The sequence below is a fragment of the Chrysemys picta genome, unplaced genomic scaffold (genome assembly GCF_011386835.1).
Source record: "Chrysemys picta bellii isolate R12L10 unplaced genomic scaffold, ASM1138683v2 scaf997, whole genome shotgun sequence".
Classification (NCBI taxonomy): domain Eukaryota; kingdom Metazoa; phylum Chordata; order Testudines; family Emydidae; genus Chrysemys; species Chrysemys picta.
In genome coordinates this window covers 1-22,168 of record NW_027053704.1, presented here as the reverse complement: position 1 = coordinate 22,168, position 22,168 = coordinate 1, and the positions used below count along the sequence as shown (strand labels likewise).

The window sequence follows — 22,168 nt, the reverse complement described above, 5'->3', positions numbered from 1 at the left end:
CCTTTAAACTGGATCCCAAGAAAGCTACTCTTGGTGATTAATCCTTGCAGTTGCTCTTCTAAGATCTAGCAATAACCTAAGTTTTCCAAGGGTGTTTTCTTTCTTGTTTTTAAATAAAATTTCCTTTTTGTAAGAACATGACTGGATTTCTGTGTCTTATGAGGTAAAGAGGTTGTGCATATATTAATCAGCTAATACAACCGCTGGGTTCTCCTTTTCTTTTGTTTCCTTTCTTGGCTTTCCCGAAGAAGGGGTGGAAAAGCCGAGGGGCCCCAGAAAAACTTCCCAAGAGAGTTCTTCTGGATTGGCAAAAGGCAGATTTTCACTTGGGTGGTGGCAGCATTACCAGGCTGGAGTGGCCAGTATTAATTTTTCGAGTCCTTGCAGGCTCCCACCTTCTGCACTCGAAATGCCAGAGTGGGGAATCAGCCTTGACAACATCCCCGTGGGGAACTTAAACCTGGTCCTGTCAGAGCTCACGGGGCCTCCCTTTGAGCCTCTAGCATTGTGCTCTCTGTTGGACCTTTCCTAGAAGGTCGCCTTTCTGGTAGCAATTACCTCAGTCTGGAGGGGCTCGGAGATTAGAGCTCTTATGTCAAAACCTCCATATACAGTGTTCTTTAACGACAAGGCAGTGGCGTAGCCAGGTTAAGAGCACGGGGAGCGGAGCTAAAAAAAGGCGCTGGGAGCAAAAAAAATGCTCCACTCAGTCAGTAGCGCAGGAGCAAAAGGCGTCGGAGCACAAAAAAGGCACAGCTTCTGCTCAGTGGGGGAGCGGCCGCTCCCCCTGCTCCCCCCCAACTCGGCTACGCTACTGCAACAAGGTACAACGTTGCCCCCACCCCGTGTTCCTCCCAAAGGTAATCTTGGAGTTCATAGTAATCAGGGTATTTTCCTGCCCATTCCCTTCCTCAAGCCGCACAAGAATAGGGAGGAATGACATCTCCACCCTCTGGATGTTAGGCAGGTGTCCTAAGCTGATCCATAAATCCACACCGCTCTGATAGGATGAAAACCCTACCCCTTTTGGCTCAGACAATTTCATTGTGGATTACATTGTGCATTCACATGTGCTACGAGCAGGCAGGTGTCCCACCACCTGCCTTCCTTGCGGCCCATTCTGTGAGAGCACAAGCTTCCTCAGTGGCGTTCATGGCCCAGGCCTGATCCAGGACATTTGCAGAGCAGCCACCTGGGCGTCAGTACATACTTTTTCTTCCAACTACGCCATTACCCACTCAGTGAGAGATGCCACTGGTTTTAGTTGGGCAATATTGTAATCCATGTGTCCATGAACTCCGAGCCCACCTCTTACGGTATTGCTTGGGAGTCCCCGAACGTGGAAGGGACTTGTGCAAACAGTTGAAGAAGAAAAAATGGTTACTAACCTTTCTGTAGCTGTTGTTACTTTTAATGTTTTCCACAAGTGATTAGTGATTTTTGGGTGTCTGATGTTCAGAGGCCGGGTGCTCCCACTTTCTGATCAGGCCCCTTTAAAGGGTCTCAGTTAGGCACCCAAAATCACTAGTCATTGCTGAAAATCTTGGCATTTACCTCAATGTATCTAATGCAGGGTGAGGGAGGGGTGAAAATATTTGGGACCCTGTGTGAGTTATTTTTGTGCCCCAACATTCTACCCAGTTTGCCAAGCTAGGGGTCTGATCCTTTCCCCACGTTTCAGTCTTCCTCGTGATCCCCACACTGTTCTCTGTTCACCACAGCCTCTCTCCCGCTCCCCTAAATTCTCCTTCCTGTCCCCATCCCCCTTCCCTCCCCACCAGTCTCCCTCCCTGCCTCCTATCAGCCCAGGGGTGGCTCCATTAACTGAGTCTGCTCTTGGTTGTGTGCGAGATGGGGGCCGTTGTTGTGAAGATTAGCCTGGCTGTAGGAAAATGGTGGCTAGCTGAACTAAGGGCCGTCAGTGGCCTGATCCTCACAGGGAATCACCTTGAGACAGTGGCCATGTGAAAAAGAGGCCAAGCATATGAAGTTGGTTCTTTGCCATTCCTAGACTGAGTTGGGGGCACGGAGAAGATGGGGCAGGGAAACAGAGTGACCCTGGGCATTCTGTGAGGTCATTAAACCAGAGCAGAGGTTAGTGTGGGGGACAGATCTGTACCACCTCCTCACAGGGGAATGGGGGTACTGTCAATGACGGAGGTGGGGGACCAAGTGATCCTGAGGACCCTGCAAAATTAATACAACAGAGCAGAAGAGAGTTGGGTACAGACACCCTGAACTCCCTCTCTTCTCCAGAATGACCCTGACTACGAGAACTGGGGGGATCCGCAGAGAGCAGAAGAGAGCTGGAGGGGATAGATCCCTGCAATATCCGGAGTACTCCCTTTGGGATTGTGCCACCCTGCTCCTCCTGCAGGGAACATACAAGAACAAGCAGCAGTGAGGTATTGCTTGAAGGTTGTGAGCTCTCTGCAGTGGGGGCTCTTTAGTGTACAAGACCCAACAGATGGAGAGGGTGCCCCCTGCGGGTTTGGGTTCCCTCCTGAAAGGAGCTGGGAGGGTGTAGGACCCAACAGCATAAGTGGGAACCCCATTTCTCAGGGGAGGGAGGGCCCAGTAGCAAGAAGAAGAACCACTGGGCTACCTGCAGTGGGCTCTTGGTGAGATTTTCAGAGAGAGACTGCTTCTGACCCTCAGCTGTGTTTCAGGGTTTCACATCATCCAGACGATATACGGCTGTGATCTCCGGGAAGACAACAGCATTCAGGGGTTTTACCAGGATTCATATGACGGACGAGACTTTCTTACCTTCGATAAGGAGACCATGACTTGGGTAGCAGCAGATATTGGGGCTCAGATCACCAAGAGGAGATGGGAGGCTGAAGTAAATGACAACCAGCAGTGGAAACGCTACGTGGAGGGGAATTGTATTTCCTGGCTAAGGAGTGCTCTAGAGTACGGGAAGGAGACTCTACAGAGGAAAGGTAAGGCGGGGGACAAGCCCCACCTAGGGGGACACTACTGGCTACATCTCCATTCCCCAGCCCCAGTTCCAAACTGGAGCAGGTGGGTAGGGGGATATTCAGCGAACCTTGCACCAGGGATAGGTGGGGAAACAACCCCTTCCCCATCAGTTCTGCTGGAAAAAAAATATAAGAAATTGAAAATGTTAAAAGCAGTTCACTGTAGAGAAGCTGCATCTCCAGAGCCACTTGACCAAATGAGCGCAACTTCACATCACAAATTCTACCTCTTCCTCTGATGTGACACAGCCGTTATCAAGGCAATCTGTACTTGTGCATGTTAGAGCACTCTGCTTAATTATGGAAGTGCCACTTCTATGGACACCAGCTTCATTCACCATGTAATTCTTCCCCATTCACTGTCTGTACCATCATATTTCTTGTGTTGCCCCCAGCCCGTGTTCCATCAATGATGGTAGCTTTGTCCTTGTTGCCAAACTTCTCCTACAGTCATTTATGTGCTTCCTTCCATGCCATTCCCTACATGTGGAATTGCCCTCCCCATACTAACCTGGAAGAAGGCTCCCCTTGTCCTTAAAGTTTTCCCCCTCAAGACCTACCTTTGCTGCAACACTTTCATACTTTACTTTTTGATTCTTTTATCAATAAGACACCAGATAATCACACTCAAATTTATTACCAAAGCTTTTTAGTTAAAGATTAATCACAAACATAGAAGGGAAGAGGTTAAATGCTTTAACACTCCAACTCAGGAGGACAGTCTGCTTCAAAATGTTAACTCACTATTACCCGTTTATGTACCTTGTCTGTTACCATGTACACACATTTCCCAGATTAGTTAGCATCATTACACACCCTGATCTTTCCCTTCCCAAACAGTTTGCACTTGCTGTTCAAGGTTACTTGAAATTTCTACCCAGTTTTTTGCAACAATTATACTAGTTGCTTATTTCTCTCACAAACCTCAGCAGAACATTATCTTGTCCTTTGCCATCTTTACAAATGCCAACAAGAAAAATCCATACACAGCATTGTAATGGGTATTTCAGTGCCAGGGGGTTGGGAAACTGATTTTTCAACATTAGCATAATTCCTTTTGAAATCCATAATATTGGGGTAAATAGATTTGGTAACAACCTACAAGAAATTAGCCAATTCAAATTAGCTCGTTTGAGGGGCAATTTAGCACTGTGTGTCACTTTTTGTTTAATGGGCCCTTTCCATCTCTAATTGGTCAGTTTATCCAGTCCAGTTTTTGCTCCCTGGCCAGGGCAAGATTCTTCTCTCTTTCAAATCTAGGGACTGAGAGGAGATGGGTACAAACCTAGTGTGTGATTGACACCTGTATCTGGAGTTTAGTGAAGCCTGTCAAGGTATTTGTGTCTCTGTGGTTTGGAGCAGAGGCCAGGTCAGGGACCTGGATTCAGGATTCACCGTTGCTGATACTGTGAATTCGGCACAGAAATCCTCTAACATGGTGGTTCTCTCTCATCAGAGGGATTCTGTCTCATGGACTCTCATCCTCTCCCACTGCTCGGGTCTCAGAATTTCATGCTGCAAAGCTCTAGAAAATGCTGCCTGGATTAGAGCTGGAAAACACCTAACTTGAGTTTCTTCTTTTTCCCAGTGTGTCCAACAGCTAGAGTGAGCGACAGGTCATCTCATGACGGCCTCACCACCCTCTCCTGTAAGGTCAGTGGATTCTACCCCCGGGACATCACCGTGACCTGGCTGAAAAATGGGGAGAGCAGACAGCAGGAGATCTACTCTGAAGGCATCCTACCCAATGGGGATGGGACCTACCAGACCTGGGTGACAATGGAGATTGATCCCAAGATCAAAGCCCATTATTCATGTCACGTGGAGCATGAAAGCCTGTTAGAGCCACTCTCTGTCTCCTGGGGTAAGGAGTTTGTGTGTTTGTCTGTTTTCCTAGTGGGAGAGGGGGAATCCATTAAACTCAACCCCTGAAAAATTCTCATTCGGATTTATAGGTTGAAGCTGGACTTTCTCAGGGTTTGTGAGGCCCTGTCCTCTTTGGCTCTGTCCCCCTGCAGTCAAGTTCTTGTGCTAGAGTTGGGACCCACAGTGCCTGGGGCTCATGTCTTGCTCTCCAGTTTGCTGCCTCTGGGGCTGTTGGATACATCTCAGCAATACAGTGTCTGTGAAGGGAGAAGATTAACAACGAGACATTAAGGCCTGAAGGGACCATTCTAATCATCTGATCTGAGCTCCTGCCTAGTCCAGGGCAGGGGGGAATCACAGTCTGGCCATCTGTGGGCAAACTAGCGCTGATCCTTCAGAAAGAGATTTCCATTCCAGATGTAGTCTCCAAGGGATGGAGAATTTATCACATCCCAGGAGAAGCTCAAATCTGCCCCTTATTTCCAGACAGAGTTGGTCTTGCTTCAGCTTCCAGCCCGTTCTCAACTTCATGCACTCGTGGTCCTCCAATGAGTGCAGGGGACGGGACTAGAAAAGCTCTCGAGGTCCCTTCTAGTCCTAGGATTCAGCAGGTTCTCAGAAACACGACTCTATGGGCCCATGTGGCCAGAGGTAGAGATTTAATGTTGGGAGCAGCTTGTTTCTGTGTGCAGTGATGCTGGAAGAGAGGGTCTGGCCTTGGAATGGAGCGAGGAGGCAGATTAGAACCCTGCATCGGGGGAGAGTCTCCTATGCCCCTAGCACAAGGAAGTCGAGAGAGAATTTATTACCCATCTTTTTGCTTGGTTAATTGGGATGTGGAAAAATGCAGCATTTGGAAGTGCAAACAATTTCTAAAAGGGCAGCCTGCACTGGAAATCTAGTCAACAGATTTCACATCGTAATCCTGCTACTACGTCCCCTGCCAATTTTTGTGTCATAAACCACATTTCCTTATTCTCTTAGAAATATTTTTCTTTTTGGTGTATTATTATGTGGATCTTTCAGACAACAGGAGAAGCTGATTAATGAAACTTAAAGTGTATACAGAACTTGGGGTTTAACAGATTCATATAAACCAAGAACAGTATTAAAATATCTCTATCGTCCCCTCTTCACTTCCTGCCCCCTCAAAAAACATGCATAGTGTCTAACTATATTCATGGCAGGGAAATCCAGAGCTTTGAGGTCAGTTTCCAGTTTGTCACCAGAATCACACAATGGGACTGTGTTCCATTAGTCATGAAAGTCAGGGTGGTCAAGAAGGAGTTAGGGGCTGGGAGCCAGGACTCCTGGGTTCTGTTTCTGGAAGGGGAGTGGGGGCAGGTGGGTTAGGGGAGGAGGGTCTGGAAGTCAGGATTCCTGGGGTCTATTCCTGGCTCTTTCACTGACTCACTGTGTGATCTTCAGCAAGTCTCCCCGTTTCCCGTTTAGGGACGAGACTGACATTCGTGCTCTCCCATAGTTCGGTTTATGAAGATTGATTAATGTTATAAAAGTCTTCTATTTTAAGTGCTAAATATTTATTATGAATTGAAGTGGTAGAGGCTGGGTCTAGTGTCCAGGACTTTCTGTGGTGGGGTATAATGCCTGGTAGGTACATGGTGGCTGCATTGGAAGGGGTGGATGGTTGCAGGATTCAGCCCTTATCTGGGGAGCTGACTGACTGATCCCTGCACTGGGATGAAAGGGGAGTTTTAGTGGGGGATTTTTCCCCATTGCTCATTCTCTCCATTCCATTTCAGAACCAAATAATAGTCTGATTCCCATTGTGGCTGGAGTTATCACTGCAGCTGTCCTGATTGGTGTTATAATCGGAGTATTCTTCTGGAAAAAGCAATGCCCAGGTAAAGTGGCTGGGTTGGGGGCATTTCCTGGACTTGCCGGGCCCTGCACACCCACCTAAGTCCAACAGCAATACAGGAGCCAGTGTCAGTACTGTGTGACTGTCCCACTGCGGGACTGAGCTAATGACCCCGATGGGAACTGCTGGAGGGCCAGACCCAGAACCTTGGTGCGGGTTACAGTTTATATGAGGCTTGGTTTTCCAGCGAGCCCAGCAGCCAGTGGACTGAGATCTTTGGAAACTGTCTCGTGTCTTTCTCTCCTGCCGATCGTGAGCGCCTGGGACCTTGAGTCCATTACTGGCGCCAGGGGTCTATGCTGGGCCAGGGGTCCTGTTTCTGAGCTGTGGACACAGATCGGAGTCGGTTCCTATCTCGGGAGCGGCATTCACTGAGACCCATCGCCTCTTTTCAAGTGACCATCTCTGAACAGCCATCAGTATTTGCTTGTGGATTTTAGCCTGGAGCCACTGACAGGAGATCCTCGCTCCCACTCATAGACCTTGTCTACAATGAGGCTTTTCGGGAAATCTCCAACTATTGCTCTAGTACCATAGAATCCTAGAACTGGAAGGGACCTCGAGAGGACCTCTAGTCCAGTTCCCTGCACTCATGGCAGGACTAGATATTATCTAGACCAGGGGTCTCAAACTCAAATGACCACGAGGGCCACATGAGGACTAGTGCATTGGCCCGAGGGCCACATCACTGACACCTCTCCCCTGCTGCCCCCAGCCCTGCCCCAACTCTGCCCCTTCTATTAGGCCCCACCCCTTCCCTGCCTTTCCCACCCCTTCCCTGCCCCCATTCCAACCCCTTTCCTTGAAGTCCCCACCCTAACTCCACCCCCTCCCTGCTCCCAGGGGGTGCAGGAGGGGTGCGGGGTGTGGCCAGGGCTCAGGGCAGGGAGTTGGGGTGCAGAAGGGGTTTGGGGTGCAGGCTCCGGCCCAGCGCCGCTTACCTAGAGCAGCTCCGGGGCCAGGACAGGCTCCCTGCCTGCCTGCCCTGGCCCAGCGCCACTCCGGGAAGCAGCCGGAACCACATGCCTGCGGCCGCTGGGGAAGGGGCCACAGGGCTCCGTGCACTGGCTTTGCTGCTCCTCCAGATACCTCCCCCAAAGCTCCCATTGGCCACGGTTCCCCATTCCCGGCCAATGGGCGCTGCGGAGGGGCGGTGCCTGGAAGGGAGGGCAATGCACAGAGCCCTCTGCCCCCACCCCCACTCCCCGCCGCCACAGGGACGTGGTGCCGGCCGCTTCAGGGAGCGGCGCAGGGCTTGCGGCGCCACGGGGGCTATAGTTTGCTCACCCCTGGCCTGGAGGGGGTGGGGAGTAGGCCACAGGGAATTTTGCAGGCTGCAGGAACTAGCCCCACAGGCCGCATGTTTTAAGACCTCTGATATAGACCATCCCTGACTAACCTGTTCTTAAAATCTCCAATGAGAGAGATTCCACAACCTCTCTAGGCAATTTATTCCAGTGCTTAACCACCCTGACAAGATTTTTTTCCCTAATGTCCAACCTAAACCTCCCTTGTTGCAATTTAAGCCCATTGCTTCTTGTCCTGTCCTCAGAAGTTGATGAATACAATTTTTCCCCTCCTCCTTGTAACAACCTTTTATGTACTTGAAAACTGTTATCATGTCCCCTCTCTGTCTTCTCTTCTGTGACTAAACGAACCGAATTCTTTCGATCTTTCCTCATAGGTCATGTTTTCTAGATCTTTAATCATTCGTATTGCTCTCCCATGGACTTTCTCCAATTTGTCCACATCCTTCCTGGGCACAATACTCCAGTTCAGGCCTAATCAGCACAGAGTAGAGAGGAAGAATTACTCCTTGTGTCTTGCTTACAACACTCGGGCTAATCATCCCAGAATGATGTTGCCTTTTTTTGCAACCGTGTTACACGGTTGACTCATATTTAGCTTGTGATCCACTATGACCCCAGATTCCTTTCTGTGGTACTTCTTCCTAGGCGTCATTTCCCAATTTTTATGTGTGCAATTGATGGTTTCTTCCTAAGTGGGGGTAATTTACATTTCTCCATATTGAATTTCATCCTGTTTACTTCAGATTGTTTCTCCAGTTTGTCCAGATCATTTTGAATTTTAATCCTGTCCTCCAAAGCATTTGCAACCCCTTCCTGCTTAGTATCACCACAATCTTAATAAGTGTACTCTCTATGCCATTATCTAAACCCTTGATGAAGCCATTGAACAGAACCAGACCCAGAACTGATCCCTGAGGGTATGTCTACACTATGAGAGTAGTTCGATTTTACTTAAAGCGAATTTGTGGAACTGATATTACAAAGTCAAACGTGTGTATCCACACTAAGGACAGTAATTCGACTTTGTGAGTCCACACTAACGGGGCAAGCGTCGACATTGGAAGCGGTGCACTGTGGGCAGCTATCCCACAGTTCCTGTAGTCCCCGCTGCCCATTGGAATTCTGGGTCGAGCCCCCAATGTCTGCTGGGGCAAAAAATGCGTCAAGGGTGGTTTTGGGTAACTGTCGTCATTCAACCCTCACTCCCGCCCTCCCTCCCTGAAAGCGCCGGCGGGCGATCAGTTCACGCACTTTTCTGGTGAGTGACAGCGCGGACGTCACAGCACTGCGAGCATGGAGCCCGCTGCGATCATCGCTGCAGTTATGGCCGTTGTCAACACCTCGCACCTTATCATCCACCTTTTTCAGAGGCAGATGCTGAGAAATCGGGCGAGGAGGCTACGGCAGCGCAGTGAGGACATTAAGTCTGAGAGGGGCACAGACCTCTCGCAAAGCACGGGACCCCGCGCCGTGGACATCATGGTGGCAATGGGTCAAGCACAGACTGGTGGGACCGCATAGTGCTGCAGATCTGGGATGAATCACAGTGGCTGCGAAACTTTCGGATGCGTAAGGGAACTTTCCTGGAACTTTGTGAGTTGCTGTCCCCTGCCCTGAAGCGCAAGGACACCCGGATGCGAGCAGCCCTGACTGTCCAGAAGCGAGTGGCCATAGCCCTCTGGAAGCTTGCAACGCCAGACAGCTACCCGTCAGTCGCGAATCACTTTGGCGTGGGTAAATCTACCGTGGGGGTTGCTGTGATGCAAGTAGCCAACGCAATCGTTGAGCTACTGCTTTCAAAGGTAGTGACCCTGGGAAATGTGCAGGTGATCATAGATGGCTTCGCTGCGATGGGATTCCCAAACTGCGGTGGGGCTATATGTGGAACTCACATCCCTATCCTGGGACCGGCTCACCAGGCCAGCCAGTACATTAACCGAAAGGGCTACTTTTCAATGGTGCTGCAAGCACTGGTGAACCATAGGGGATGTTTTACCAACATCAACGTCGGATGGCCGGGCAAGGGTCATGATGCTCGCGTTTTCAGGAACTCTGGTCTGTTTAGATGGCTGCAGGAAGGTATTTACTTCCCGGACCACAAAATAACTGTTGGGGATGTGGAGATGCCTGTAGTGATCCTCGGGGACCCAGCCTACCCGCTAATGCCCTGGCTCATGAAGCCCTATACAGGCGTCCTGGACCGTGAAAAAGAACTCTTCAACTACAGGCTGAGCAAGTGCAGAATGGTGGTGGAGTGTGCTTTTGGACGTCTCAAGGGGGGAGATGGAGAAGCTTACTGACTCGCTCTGATCTCAGCGAAACCAATATCCCCATTGTTATTGCAGCTTGCTGTGTGCTCCACAATCTCTGTGAGAGCAAGGGGGAGACGTTTATGGCGGGGTGGGAGGTTGAGGCAAATCGCCTGGCTGCTGATTATGCCCAGCCAGACAGCCGGGCGACTAGAAGAGCCCAGCGGGACGCGCTGTGCATCCGGGAAGCTTTGAAAGCTAGGTTCCACAGTGAGCAGGGTAACCTGTGACTATTAAGTTTGTTTAAACAGAAGCTGCACCTGCCCCCGTTTCTTTACCCACTTAATGTTGAAGTTTTTTTGTTCCTCAGTTTCTTTGATAGTGTATGGCATAATCTCTCACTGTGGTCTGTGTAGTATGTAGATAGCAATGGATTTTTCACCTTTAGTCCATTTGGTATGATGTCCATCCGTTTGCATTTGAAAAGGAAGATGATATCTGTCTTTATTTGTGCAAGTTTCTTCATGAGGTTGATAGATTTCCATTCCATACGGCTAAATGAAGTGCCTTGCATGGTGTCAAGTATCAGAGGGGTAGCCGTGTTAGTCTGAATCTGTAAAAAGCAACAGAGGGTCCTGTGGCACCTTTAAGACTAACAGAAGTATTGGGAGCATAAGCTTTCGTGGGTAAGACTTGGAATCTTCAGGACCAGACTCCAAAGAGAAACTGCTGAGCTCCAGTTCATTTGCAAATTTGACACCATCAGATCAGGATGAAACAAAGACTGTGAATGGCTATCCAACTACAGAAGCAGTTTCTCCTCCCTTGGTGTTCACACCTCAACTGCTAGCAGAGCACCTCACCCTCCCTGATTGAACTAACCTCGTTATCTCCATACTGATTTATACCTGCCTCTGGAGATTTACATTACTTGCATTTGAAGAAGTGAGGTTCTTACCCACAAAAGCTTATGCTCCCAATACTTCTGTTAGTCTTAAAGGTGCCACAGGACCCTCTGTTGCTTTTTACAGATTCAGACTAACACGGCTACCCCTCTGATACTCTCCTTTAAAAGAACATGATGGAAACAGTAATTAACAGAAACGTATTTTTTATTAAGAACTACACAGTTAGGGGATGAAACTGGGACAGGGGCTTGGGTGAGGTGCTTGGAGTGAAAGAAAGGACTTATAAAATCTTTGGGAATGAGAGTCTTCTGTTACTTGAGCAGTCTGCAGGGGTGGAGTGACTGTTTTCACGGCCCCTGCCGCCCCTCCTTCTTGGGACTTTGGGTGAGGGGGGGATGGGACTTTGTGGCGGGGGAGGGCGGTTAGAGAGAGAATGCAGCGGGGCTCTGTCCTCCTGCCTCCGGTCCTGCAGAACGTCTACAAGGCGCCGGAGCGTGTCCGTTTGCTCCCTCATTAGTCCAAGCAGCGTTTGAGTTGCCTGCTGGTCTTCCTGCCGCCACCTGTCCTCCCATTCGCTGTGTGATCGCTGGTATTGCAACATGTTCTCCCTCCACTGGGTCTGCTGTGCCGCCTCGGCTCGGGAGCAGCCCATAAGTTCTGAGAACATCTCGTCCCGTATCCTTCTCTTTCGTCGCCTGATCTGCGCCAGCCTCTGGGAGGGGGATGCCGGGGTAGCTCGGGAGACACTCGCAGCTGTGGGATGGGAAAAAGGGAGTGAATTCCTCAGAAAGATACAATTTTGCGAACAATGAATATAGTCTTTCTCTGTGAACAAGACCATGCACAGCACCTATCACATGCGCACTCAGTACAAGGTCGAATTTTCGGCCTTCCCATTGAGTTCCTGGGGTCTTGCTGTACAGATCACACAAGCGGGGCCGGACAACGGAATTCGGCTAGCAGGCGGACATGGTAAGCCGTAGACTTTTGGCTGCTTAAAGCTTAATTTATAGCAGTGCCCTCCTTTAACGTTCCAAGCAATGCTCCTAGCCTTGGCCAGTTCCTGCTGCCGGCAATCCGGCCAGCGTGAACTCTGCCCCTGTCCCACCCCCCTCGCGGCTGTCCCTGGGAAAGATCCCTGCATGCTGCCCCTGTCATGCCTCCACCGCATGGCTGTAAACAGCCGGTTACAGTTATGTAAAGGAACAGACAATCAGTCCCAATACTAACATTCCCCTAATTCAAAGCAGGTCACCATGAGTGATATCACTCTGATGAGGATTTCGGGCACAGACCGCATGCTGCGTGAATGCCAGCAAGCACCAGGGCAGTATGCCGCCATGCTTTGCGAGGCAATGATCCCGGAGTACCTGCTGCTAGCCTGGCGCGGAAAAGTTTCCTACCATGGAGGACGCAATAAGGCCGCTCTCCCCAGGAACCTGATGCAAAGGCTTTCACAATACCTCCAGGAGACCTTCGTGGAGATGTCCCAGGAGGATTTCTGTTCTATCCCCGGACATATTGACAGAATTTTCCAGTAGCTGCACTGGCAAGGACTAGAAACTAAAGCGCCTAGGGCAAACTAATCATGAAAAACCCATTGTTAAGATACCATTCCTATTCTGTTCAAAATAAATGTTTAAAACACTTACCTACTGATGTTTCCCCTGATTCACGGTCTGGGTTACCACCTTGGGAGGGTTGGTAGGGGATCTCCATGAGGGTGATTTCCCCTGGCTGTCGGGGAAATCAGCGTTGAAAGCGCTGTCGACTGCCTCGTCCTCCACATCTCCTTCCTCATCTTCCCCGTCCGCGAACATCTCCGAGGAAGCGGCCGTTGACAATACCCCATCGTCAGAGTCCACGGACAGTGGTGTGGTAGTGGTGGCGGCCGCACCTAGAACGGAATGCAGTGCCTCGTAGAAACGGCATGTGTGGGGCTGGGATCCAGAGCGTCCATTTGACTCTTTGGTCTTCTGGTACCCTTGTCTCAGCTCCTTAATTTTCACGCGGCACTGTGTTGCATCCCGGCTGTATCCTCTCTCCGTCATGGCTTTGGAGATCTTCTCGTAGATCTTGGCATTCCTTTTTTTCGATCGCAGCTCCGAAAGCACGGACTCATCGCCCCACACAGCGATCAGATCCAAGACTTCCCGATCAGTCCATGCTGGGGCCCTCTTTCTATTCTGCGATTGCATGGTCACCTCTGCTGGAGAGCTCTGCATCGTTGCCAGTGCTGCTGAGCTCGCCACGATGTCCAAACAGGAAATGAGATTCAAACTGGCCAGACAGGAAAAGGAATTCAGATTTTCCTGGGGCTTTTCCTGTGTGGCTGGTCAGAGCATCCGAGCTCGGACTGCTGTCCAGAGCGTCAACAGAGTGGTGCACTGTGGGATAGCTCCCAGAGCTATTAGCGTCGAATTACATACACACCTACCCTAATTCGACATGGCCATGTCGAATTTAGCGCTATTCCCCTCGTCGGAGAGGAGTACAGAAATCGATTTAAAGAGACCTCTGTGTCGAAATAAATAGCTTCGTTGTGTGGACGGGTGCAGGGTTAATTCGAGTTAACGCTGCTAAATACAACATAACCTCCTAGTGTAGACCAGGCCTGAGGGACCCCACTTGTCATGCCCTTCCAACATGACTGTGAACTATTGATAACTATTCTCTGGGAACAGTTTTCCAACCAGTTCTGCACCCACTTTATAGTAGCACCATCTAGGCTATATTTCCCTAGTTTGTTAATGAGAAGGTCCTATGAGACATTATCAAAAGCCTTACTAAAATCAAGTTATACCACATCTACCATTTCCTCCCATACACAAGGCTTGTTACCCTATCAAAGAAAGCTATCAGGTTAGTTTTACACAATTTGTTCTTGACAAATCCAGGCTGACTGTTACTATCACCTTATTATCTTCTAGGTGTTTGCAAATTGATTGCTTCATTATTTGCCCCATTATCTTTCTGGGTACTGAAGTTAAACTGACTGGTCTGTAATTCTTCAGGTTGTGCCTAATCCCCTTTTTATAGATTGGCACTATGTTTCCCCTCTTCCAGTCCTCTCTGCCATCTTCCATGACTTTTCAAAGATATTGGTTCAGATATCTGCTCTGTCAGTTCCTTGAGTATTCTAGGATGCCTTTCATCAGGCCTTGGTGACTTGAAGATACCTAACTTGTCTAAATCATTTTAAACTTGTTCTTTCCCTACGTTAGCCTCAGATTCTACCTCAATTTCACTGGTGTTCACTATGCTCGACGTCCAATCGCTATAAAACCTTATGGTGAAAATTGAAACAAAAAAGTCATTTAGCTCTTTCCCCATTTTCACATAGAATCATAGAATCTCAGGGTTGGAAGGGACCTCAGGAGGTCATCTACTCCTACCCCCTGCTCAAAGCAGGACCAACCCCAACTAAATCATCCCAGCCAGGGCTTTGTCAAGCCTGACCTTAAAAACCACTAAGGAAGGAGATTCCACCACCTCCCTAGGTAACCCATTCCACTTCTTCACCACCCTCCTAGTGAAAAAGTTGTTCCTAATATCCACCTAAACCTCCCCCTCTGCAACTTGAGACCATTACTCCTTGTTCTGTCATCTTCTACCACTGAGAACCATGTAGGTCCATCCTCTTTGGAACCCCCTTTCAGATAGTTGAAAGCAGCTATCAAATCCCCCCTCATTCTTCTCTTCTGCAGGCTAAACAATCCCAGTTCCCTCAGCCTCTCCTTATAAGTCATTTGTTCCAGCCCCCTAATCATTTTTGTTGCCCTCCGCTGGACTCTTTCCAATTTTTCCACATCCTTCTTGTAGTGTGGGGCCCAAAACTGGACACAGTACTCCAGATGAGGCCTCACCAATGTCGAATAGAGGGGAATGATCACGTCCCTCAATCTGCGGGAAATGCCCCTACTGATACAACCCAAGATGCCATTAGCCTTCTTGGAAACAAGGGCACACTGCTGACTCGTATTGCACACAGTTGACTCATATTCAGCTTTTTGTCCACTGTAACCTCTAGGTCCTTTTCTGCAGAACTGCTGCTTAGCCAGTCGGTCCCTAGTCTGTAGCAGTGCATGGGATTCTTCCGTCCTAAGTGCAGGACTCTGCACTTGTCCTTGTTGAACCTCATCTTATTTCTTTTGGCCCAATCCTCTAATTTGTCTAGGTCCCTCTGTATCCTATCCCTACCCTCCAGCGTATCAACCTCTCCTCCCATGTTCTGTTATTGTCTTTCTTTCCTCATTGACTAATGGGCCTACCCTATCCTTGGTCTTCCTCTTGCTGCTAATGTATTTGTAGAATGTTTTGTTGTTACCCTTTATGTCTCTAGATAGTTTGATCTCGTTTTGTACCTTGACCTTTCTGATTTTGTCCCTACATACTTGCGTTATTTGTTTACAGTTATCCTTTGTAATTTGACCTAGTTTCCACTTTGTGTAGGACTCTCTTTTGATTTTTAGATCATTGAAGATCTCCTGGTTTAAGCCAGTGTGGTCTCTTGCCAACCTTCATTGCTTTCCTGTGCAGTGGGATAGTTTGCACCTGTGCGCTTGATAATGTCTCTTTGAGAACTTTCCAACTCTTCTGAACTGTTTTTCCCCTTAGACTTGCTTCCCATGGGATCTTACCTAGCAACTTCCTGAGTTTGCTAAAGTCTGTCTTCTTGAAATCCATTATTTTATTGTATTGTTTTCCCTCCTACCATTCTTTAGAATCATGAATTCTGTCATTTCATGATCACTTTCACCCAAGCTGCCTTCCACTTTCAAATTCTCAACCAGTTCCTCCCTATTTGTCAAAGTTAAATCTAGAACAGCCTCTCCCCTAGTAGCTTTCTCCACCTTCTGAAAGAAAAAATGTCTCCAATACATTCCAAGAACTTGTTGGATAATCTGCCCTGCTTTGTTATTTTCCCAGCAGAGGTCGTCTTCAGTAGTGTAGAGTGGCTGTAGACACATGTTCTGTAAACTTGCTCAGAGGAAGTCTAGATGATGCTGTGGTTAAAAACACCTGAACCCCATCTCCTCAATTGCTCCACCTTTGCTATCACTGGTGGAATTGCATTGCTTGCGGGGATGGGTCCCAATTTTTCTAGTGCAGAGAAGGCGATGGTCAGGAATGTATACGGTGGTGTTGGGCAGAATTATTATCCCCCTAGAGCTGTGCTGTGTGTGGCTGAGTGTGACCCTGAAGGTGTCTGACCTGCTTTTAATGTTACACTTCTTTTGACTTACCTGAAAGTTGGTTTGGTGCTTGTGAAGTCTGGGCCTGATCCAAAGCCTGTTGAAGCCAATGGGCGTCTTTCCATTGACGTCAGATCGGCACCAAGCTGTCACCTCGAGGACCACGAGTTCAAATCCCCTCCTCAGTTGTCTCCTGCAATTAGCTTTAGGGACAAGACCAAGACTAAAACTATGGGAAATATTTACATAAATGATGGACTGTCTCAGAGGCCATCTAATGCCTGCACCAAGAGTCAGTATAAAATGCGTAGATCTGCCGGGCCCTGCTAGGGTGTAGCCGTCCAGCTCTCTCTTTACCCTCTCAGGGGTGTCTCCAGCGGGTACCTGAGGGGGTTTGAGAAGTGCCAACACAACCCCCTCGGAGCACCCCCTTCCTCCTACAGTTGGCCCTGAGTCGTGCCTCCCTCGCTCCTCCTCTTTACTCCAGAACAACGGAAATTCACATGCAAGAACTTTGTTAACGTGGAATTAAGGTTGCAGGTGCTCAGCCCTGCCCTGGGCTCCCTGTGTCCTGAGAGTGTTGAATTCCCAGAAGTCAAAGGTTGGCAAACCAGGATATGCCGACGTAGAATGATGCTTCCCACGCAACTCGAACTCTGCCCCAGTGGGTCTGGGAATAGGAACAGGGAATAGACCAGCACCAGGCCAAACCAAACTCACCCTTGTCTGTGTGCCCAGCACCACCCCAATCAGCATTCCTCTTCATGCCATCCACACTGTTCTGTGCAGGGAATTGCTGTCGATTGGCAGGGTGTGAGGGTGAAGTCTGTGGTCTGCTTGAAGGACCCATTTGGGCACAGACCGAAGGGGGCAGAGTTGAGGTTGTTTGGCCTGAGTATCCATAGCCCAGCATTTCTTAGTTTGCTAGCCTTTAACTGTTGAGTGTTCAGTGCTTCCATTCTGAAGAGACAGGAAAAGCACAAGTCAGTGCTGACCTCGTACAATGGTAACGTTTTTTGCATGTGAATAGTGGAAATCCAGGGCAGCTGCATTGTAGACTGATCTGTGCACCAACCACCTCACTGCTAGGGAAGAGTAAGGTGATGACTGTTCCCTTTGGATAAGAGTCCCCCGTATCTACTAACTACGCTGAAGCCCTGCCTTGTGAGAGATGCTAATATACTCTCTCTCTTCTCCTCTGCACAGCAAGTGACCAAGGATCTAGTGGCTCTGACAGATCTGCCAAGGGTAAGTGAGGGGGGCTCTAGCCTGGGGGTTCACTGCTCTCACTGAGGCCTCTGGAGAGAGACACCTAGTCCAAGTCATTGGACCCTGAGTCTCACTGGCCCATCCCCTCTAGCAAACCAGCCCCACGGAGCAGAACAAGGGAGTTCTGGATCTCTTATTTCCCTTTTATTCACACAGGTTTGCAGCCAAAGCCCCCTTGTTTTCTCTGCGATGAATTTAGGTGTGAAAGACTCTAGTGAGAGGGGTTTCTCTGTGGCTGCTGATAGAGCATTGGGTGAGATTTGTAATGATAAATCCAGCTGCTTCAGAGAACAGTCTCCAGTGAACCTGCAGGAGGGACAGAGCCCAGCACCTGAGGCTCCAGGAACACAGATCTCTGACACTGGAGCTAAAAGCTTTGTCGGCGGGGTTAGAGATTTTGTCCACTAAACATGGAGCCACTAGGGTGACCATCCATTATGGCAGGTTCCCTTTAATAGACGTTGCCTGTGTTTAACTTCTGCAGCTTAACAGAGCCTGTTGGAGTCTGTGCCACAACCTGAGGGGACCCCAGAGAGGAAGATGGATGAGCTCTGCTCTGTCTCCCTACAAGAGCCAATCAACCTCTCCCAGCTTTTCTCTGGCACTTGGAGTGTCCCATGTGGGATTTCTGGCCTCATTTATCTGCTCACTGAACCACTTTTTACCTTTTAGATGTAATAGTTTTCTGTAATAATGTTTTATTTGCACAAAATAATTTCCAAAATGTTAATGGATAAACTCTTTTAGTAAGAGTTTAGTATTTGCTAGCATTTAGTGTGTGCACTCAATGCTCTACGCTGCGCAGTGCTGTTTGCACACTCTGTACGGTATGCTAGATATGTGAGCAGTAACTGCTTGTGTGTATATGGTGGGGGACCTATTTTTTTTCTGTAGAATTTCATGATTGTAACATGGTAAATGGCCTGGTCTACTCACAGCTGGTAGCACTGTTGCTATCATCAGCGGAGGAAGTCTGCTGGACAGGAATAAGTGTCTGCATTTAGTTTATAAGTGCCTCTAATGGCCTGTTCACCATTTGTAGAGCCATAGAAATGCTGGGCTAGAAGGGACCTCAAGAGGTCACTGGCAAGACCAAGTAAACCAAGACCATCCCTTGTCACACCCCAATGGCCCTCTCCCTCAAGTCCCCTGGGAAGGCAGATCAGTATTGTATGTTGCTAACGCTGGTGCAGTATTCTGGGAAGGGTTAAAGGTGTGAGTGAGTGGGGAATGGAAGGTTCCTTTGCAGGTTTCAGGAGGCCAAAGGAGGGAGAGAGAGACAAGGGAACGGGTTAACTTGACACTCCAGCTAGGCCTGGATAAGAGGTTGACTCCAGCCCAAGGTCACTGCACACAACAGATTCTCTGCTACCTGCCAAGAAAGAGGGGGGCCGAGCTTCCAACCCTGCCCTGCCATAAGAAAGGAGACTCGCAGAACAGAAACTGCAGGGGCTGCGAAAACGAGGGAGACTGTGAAGGTCAGCGAATGGGAGAACAGCCGTCTCCCATCCCCTGAAGCCGGAGTGTTTTGGGGAAGCTGAGGAAGCCACAGATAACCGGTTCAGACTGGGGCAGAGAGCAAAAGCCCTCTGGAACACCTAGGGTAAAAACCCTCCCGAGAGCGGAAGCAAGTTGGAGATTTACAGCGGACCCCGGACGACCTGTGCCCAGGGAAGAACTCCCGTCCACCCTTCCCCCCGCCTTCTTACATTACACCCAGAGTTGGGTTGTGCGTGTGGGAGTATGGGTTAGGGCTCAGGCACTAACGTTTCCTTCCTTCCTTCCTCAGAGTGACGTGGGAAACACGCAGCACTCTCCGCTGTTATTTTCTTAATAAAACTTTAAACTTAGTTACTTGGTGTGCTCTCTTCATCTCCACCCCTAAAAATCCCGCTGCCTTAGACTGATCACCTAAGGTCTCTGGCAGCTTGGTAACATAAATCTGTCACACCCTGACAGATGTTTGTCCAGCCTGTTCTTAAAAACCTCCAATGATGGGGATTCCACATCCTCTCTAGGTAACCTATGTGACTAAGTGGGATATTTTCCTAATGTTGCGTATGTATACTGTGTGTGCCTCAGTTTCCCCCATGTGCTGCATGTCTAACCAAGGTGGGAGGAGGGGTGTCTCTTGTTGCAGAGGACCAGGTGTGACTCAGTCTAGCAGCCTGGACCCCAGACCATAGCCTGGACACTTTGTAACTTAGCAACTGATGACCTGAAGGCCCATCCCAACTTGGAGCCAGCCAGTTATGGGCAGCAGAGAGAACAGAGAGCTGAAGAGAGAGAGTCACCTGGAGATCTGTTTGCCTGGGAAAGAAGACAGAGGATGGCGGCGGGGCCTTGGAGGGGATATAGGAGGGACCACAGGAAGGAGGAGTCACTTCTGGGCTGGGAACAAGGAGCCGCCTGAGCCCACCTGGGTGGGGACAAGCCCAGCAGGATGGTGCTGAGAATTTCTTGCTCAAGGCCCCTGAGAACTTCCTGTGTTAGGTTCAGACGTACAAGAAGCCCTTCTGTTTTGCACCAGCTGGGAGTCGATGCAGTCCAGAGACGGGGGGGCTGCATTGCTTCTTTTGGGTGTGAAGCCTTCTCCAGGGGTCCAGTCCAAGTAGACTCACTGCGGCGCAGTCACAGCGAGGAAGGCATGCTGAAGGCTCAGAGGTGTGGTACTGGGAGGTGGAGGAGCCTACGGCTTAAACCCCAAGCAGCAAGTATGGTCAATACATTAAAGAGCGGTTCCTCCCATGGGTTGTGGAAGCTGAGAGCGCATTTGCCTGGGGGTCTGCGGCAACCTGTTCCACAGATTAGCTATCCTCATAGAAAGTTTTTCTTAATGTCTAAGCCAGGGGTGGGCAACCTTTTTGTCCCAAGGGCCACATCGAGGTTGCAAAGTTGTATGGAGGGCCGGGTAGGGAAGGCTGTGCCTCCCCAAGCAGTCTGGCTGCCCCCCTCCCACTTCCCACCCCCTGACTACCCCCCTCAGAATCCCCAACCCATCCAAACCCACCCCCTGCTCCTTGTCCCCTGACCTCCAGAGACCCTCCCTGCCCCTAACCACCCCCCCGGAACCCCACCCCCTACCCAACCCTCCCTGGCCGCCCCGCCCCTTATCCACACCCCTGCCCCCGGACAGACCCCCCGAGACTCCACGCCTATCCAACCCCCCCCCGTTCCCCGTCCCCTGACCGCCCCCCCCCAGAACCTCCACCCCATCCAACCGCCCCCTGCTCTCTGTCCCGTGACTGCCCCCCGGGACCTCCTGCCCCTTATCCAACGCCCTGGCCCCCTTACCATGCCGCTCAGAGCAGCAGGAGCTTGCAGCCTCGCTGGAGCTAGACACACTGCCCCGCAGAAGCTCACAGCCCTGCACCCTTACCATGCCACTCAGGGCAGCAGCCCGGATGGAGCTAGGCGCGCTGCCCTGCTGGACTGCGCAGACCCACCTGAGCGCTGCACGGGCGATGGCATGGCTGTGGGGGAGAGCAGGGGAGGGGCCAGGGGCAACCTCCCTGGCTGGGAGCTCAGAGGCCAGGCAGGACGGTCCTGCAGGCCGTAGTTTTCCCACCCCTGGTCTCACCTAAATCTCCGTCACTGCAAAGCATGCTGATTTCCCCCCTCTTCTATTTTCAGTGCAGCTGGAGAGGAGTTGATCTCAGTCCTCTCCCTAACAGCCCTTAACTTATAGGAAAACTTATCAGGTCCCCTCACAGTCTTCCTTTCTCAAGAATAAAGATGTCCATTTTTTTAACCTCCTGTCTTGCATACGACACCTTTGTTAATACACTGCAGAATGATATTTGCCTTTTTCACAATAGCCGCACATTGTTTACACATACTCAGTTTGTGGTCCACTGGAACCCCAGCTCCTGTTCTGTAATATTGGTACCTAGGCTGTTTAATGTATTTCATTTTGTCCTCCTGGCTGAAATATTTGCACTAATCAAGATAAATTCAACAAAGATGGTTTCAGACCAATTCTCCAATTCGTCAAGATTGTTTTGAATTCTAATCCTGTCCTCACAACTGCTGGCCGCCCTTCCCAGCTTGTTCGGGCCTGCAGCATTTCTAAGTACACTCTCCACTAGAGCATCTAAATCATGAATGAAAGGGTGAAAACTGTCAGAGCCAGGACCGACTCTTGTAGGACCCCACTAGCAATGTTTTCCCAGCGTGAGAGTGAATCATTGATAACTACTGAGAGTCTTTACAGTCATTTCATCTAGACCTGAGCCATAAACAATGTAGACCAACCTATGTGAGATATAGATGCAGCTGTGGGTTCCCATTCCTTCTGCTGCTGTCTCTGAACCGGGTATCCAGTACAGGAGGGGAGTTTGTACCTTTACTCTGGCTAAGCAGAATAACCCCTTCCCTCCTGTAGCATCCCCTGGGTGTGTGTGTGGTCCCTGTGGGGCTGCCCCAATTCCCCTTCCTCACCCTGCTCAGTGGAACAGATTCGGTTCCACTTGCCCCAACTGAGAAGGAGAGTGGTCCCGGAGTCG

The 22,168-nt window shown here is 49.8% G+C and overlaps 1 protein-coding gene across 6 annotated transcripts; it reads left to right on the top strand.

Moving 5' to 3' along the window:
• Positions 1–2,245: 2,245 nt before the first annotated feature.
• LOC135979558 (class I histocompatibility antigen, F10 alpha chain-like) lies at positions 2,246–19,513 on the top strand. 6 transcript variants are annotated; one of them, XM_065579896.1, is made up of 6 exons: positions 2,246–2,405; positions 2,670–2,945; positions 4,573–4,848; positions 6,614–6,715; positions 17,601–17,642; positions 18,148–19,513. In XM_065579896.1, exons 2-6 carry the CDS (start codon positions 2,786–2,788, stop codon positions 18,150–18,152), a joined length of 585 nt encoding a protein of 194 aa, XP_065435968.1. In that variant the 5' UTR covers positions 2,246–2,405; positions 2,670–2,785; the 3' UTR covers positions 18,153–19,513. The 6 variants fall into 6 exon arrangements, with proteins under 6 accessions (XP_065435968.1, XP_065435972.1, XP_065435971.1 ...); XM_065579900.1 differs by lacking the exon at positions 6,614–6,715; XM_065579899.1 differs by lacking the exons at positions 17,601–17,642; positions 18,148–19,513 and adding an exon at positions 12,450–12,850.
• The last annotated feature ends 2,655 nt before the right edge of the window (positions 19,514–22,168 follow it).

Bases quoted from the DNA above. Each gene is read 5' to 3' on its own strand.
- LOC135979558 (XM_065579895.1), top strand. From the start codon at position 2,786: ATGACTTGGGTAGCAGCAGATATTGGGGCTCAGATCACCAAGAGGAGA. The intron at 2,946-4,572 runs GTAAGGCGGGGG...TCTTTTTCCCAG, and splicing joins GGAGACTCTACAGAGGAAAG to TGTGTCCAACAGCTAGAGTG. The intron at 4,849-6,613 runs GTAAGGAGTTTG...ATTCCATTTCAG, and splicing joins GCCACTCTCTGTCTCCTGGG to AACCAAATAATAGTCTGATT.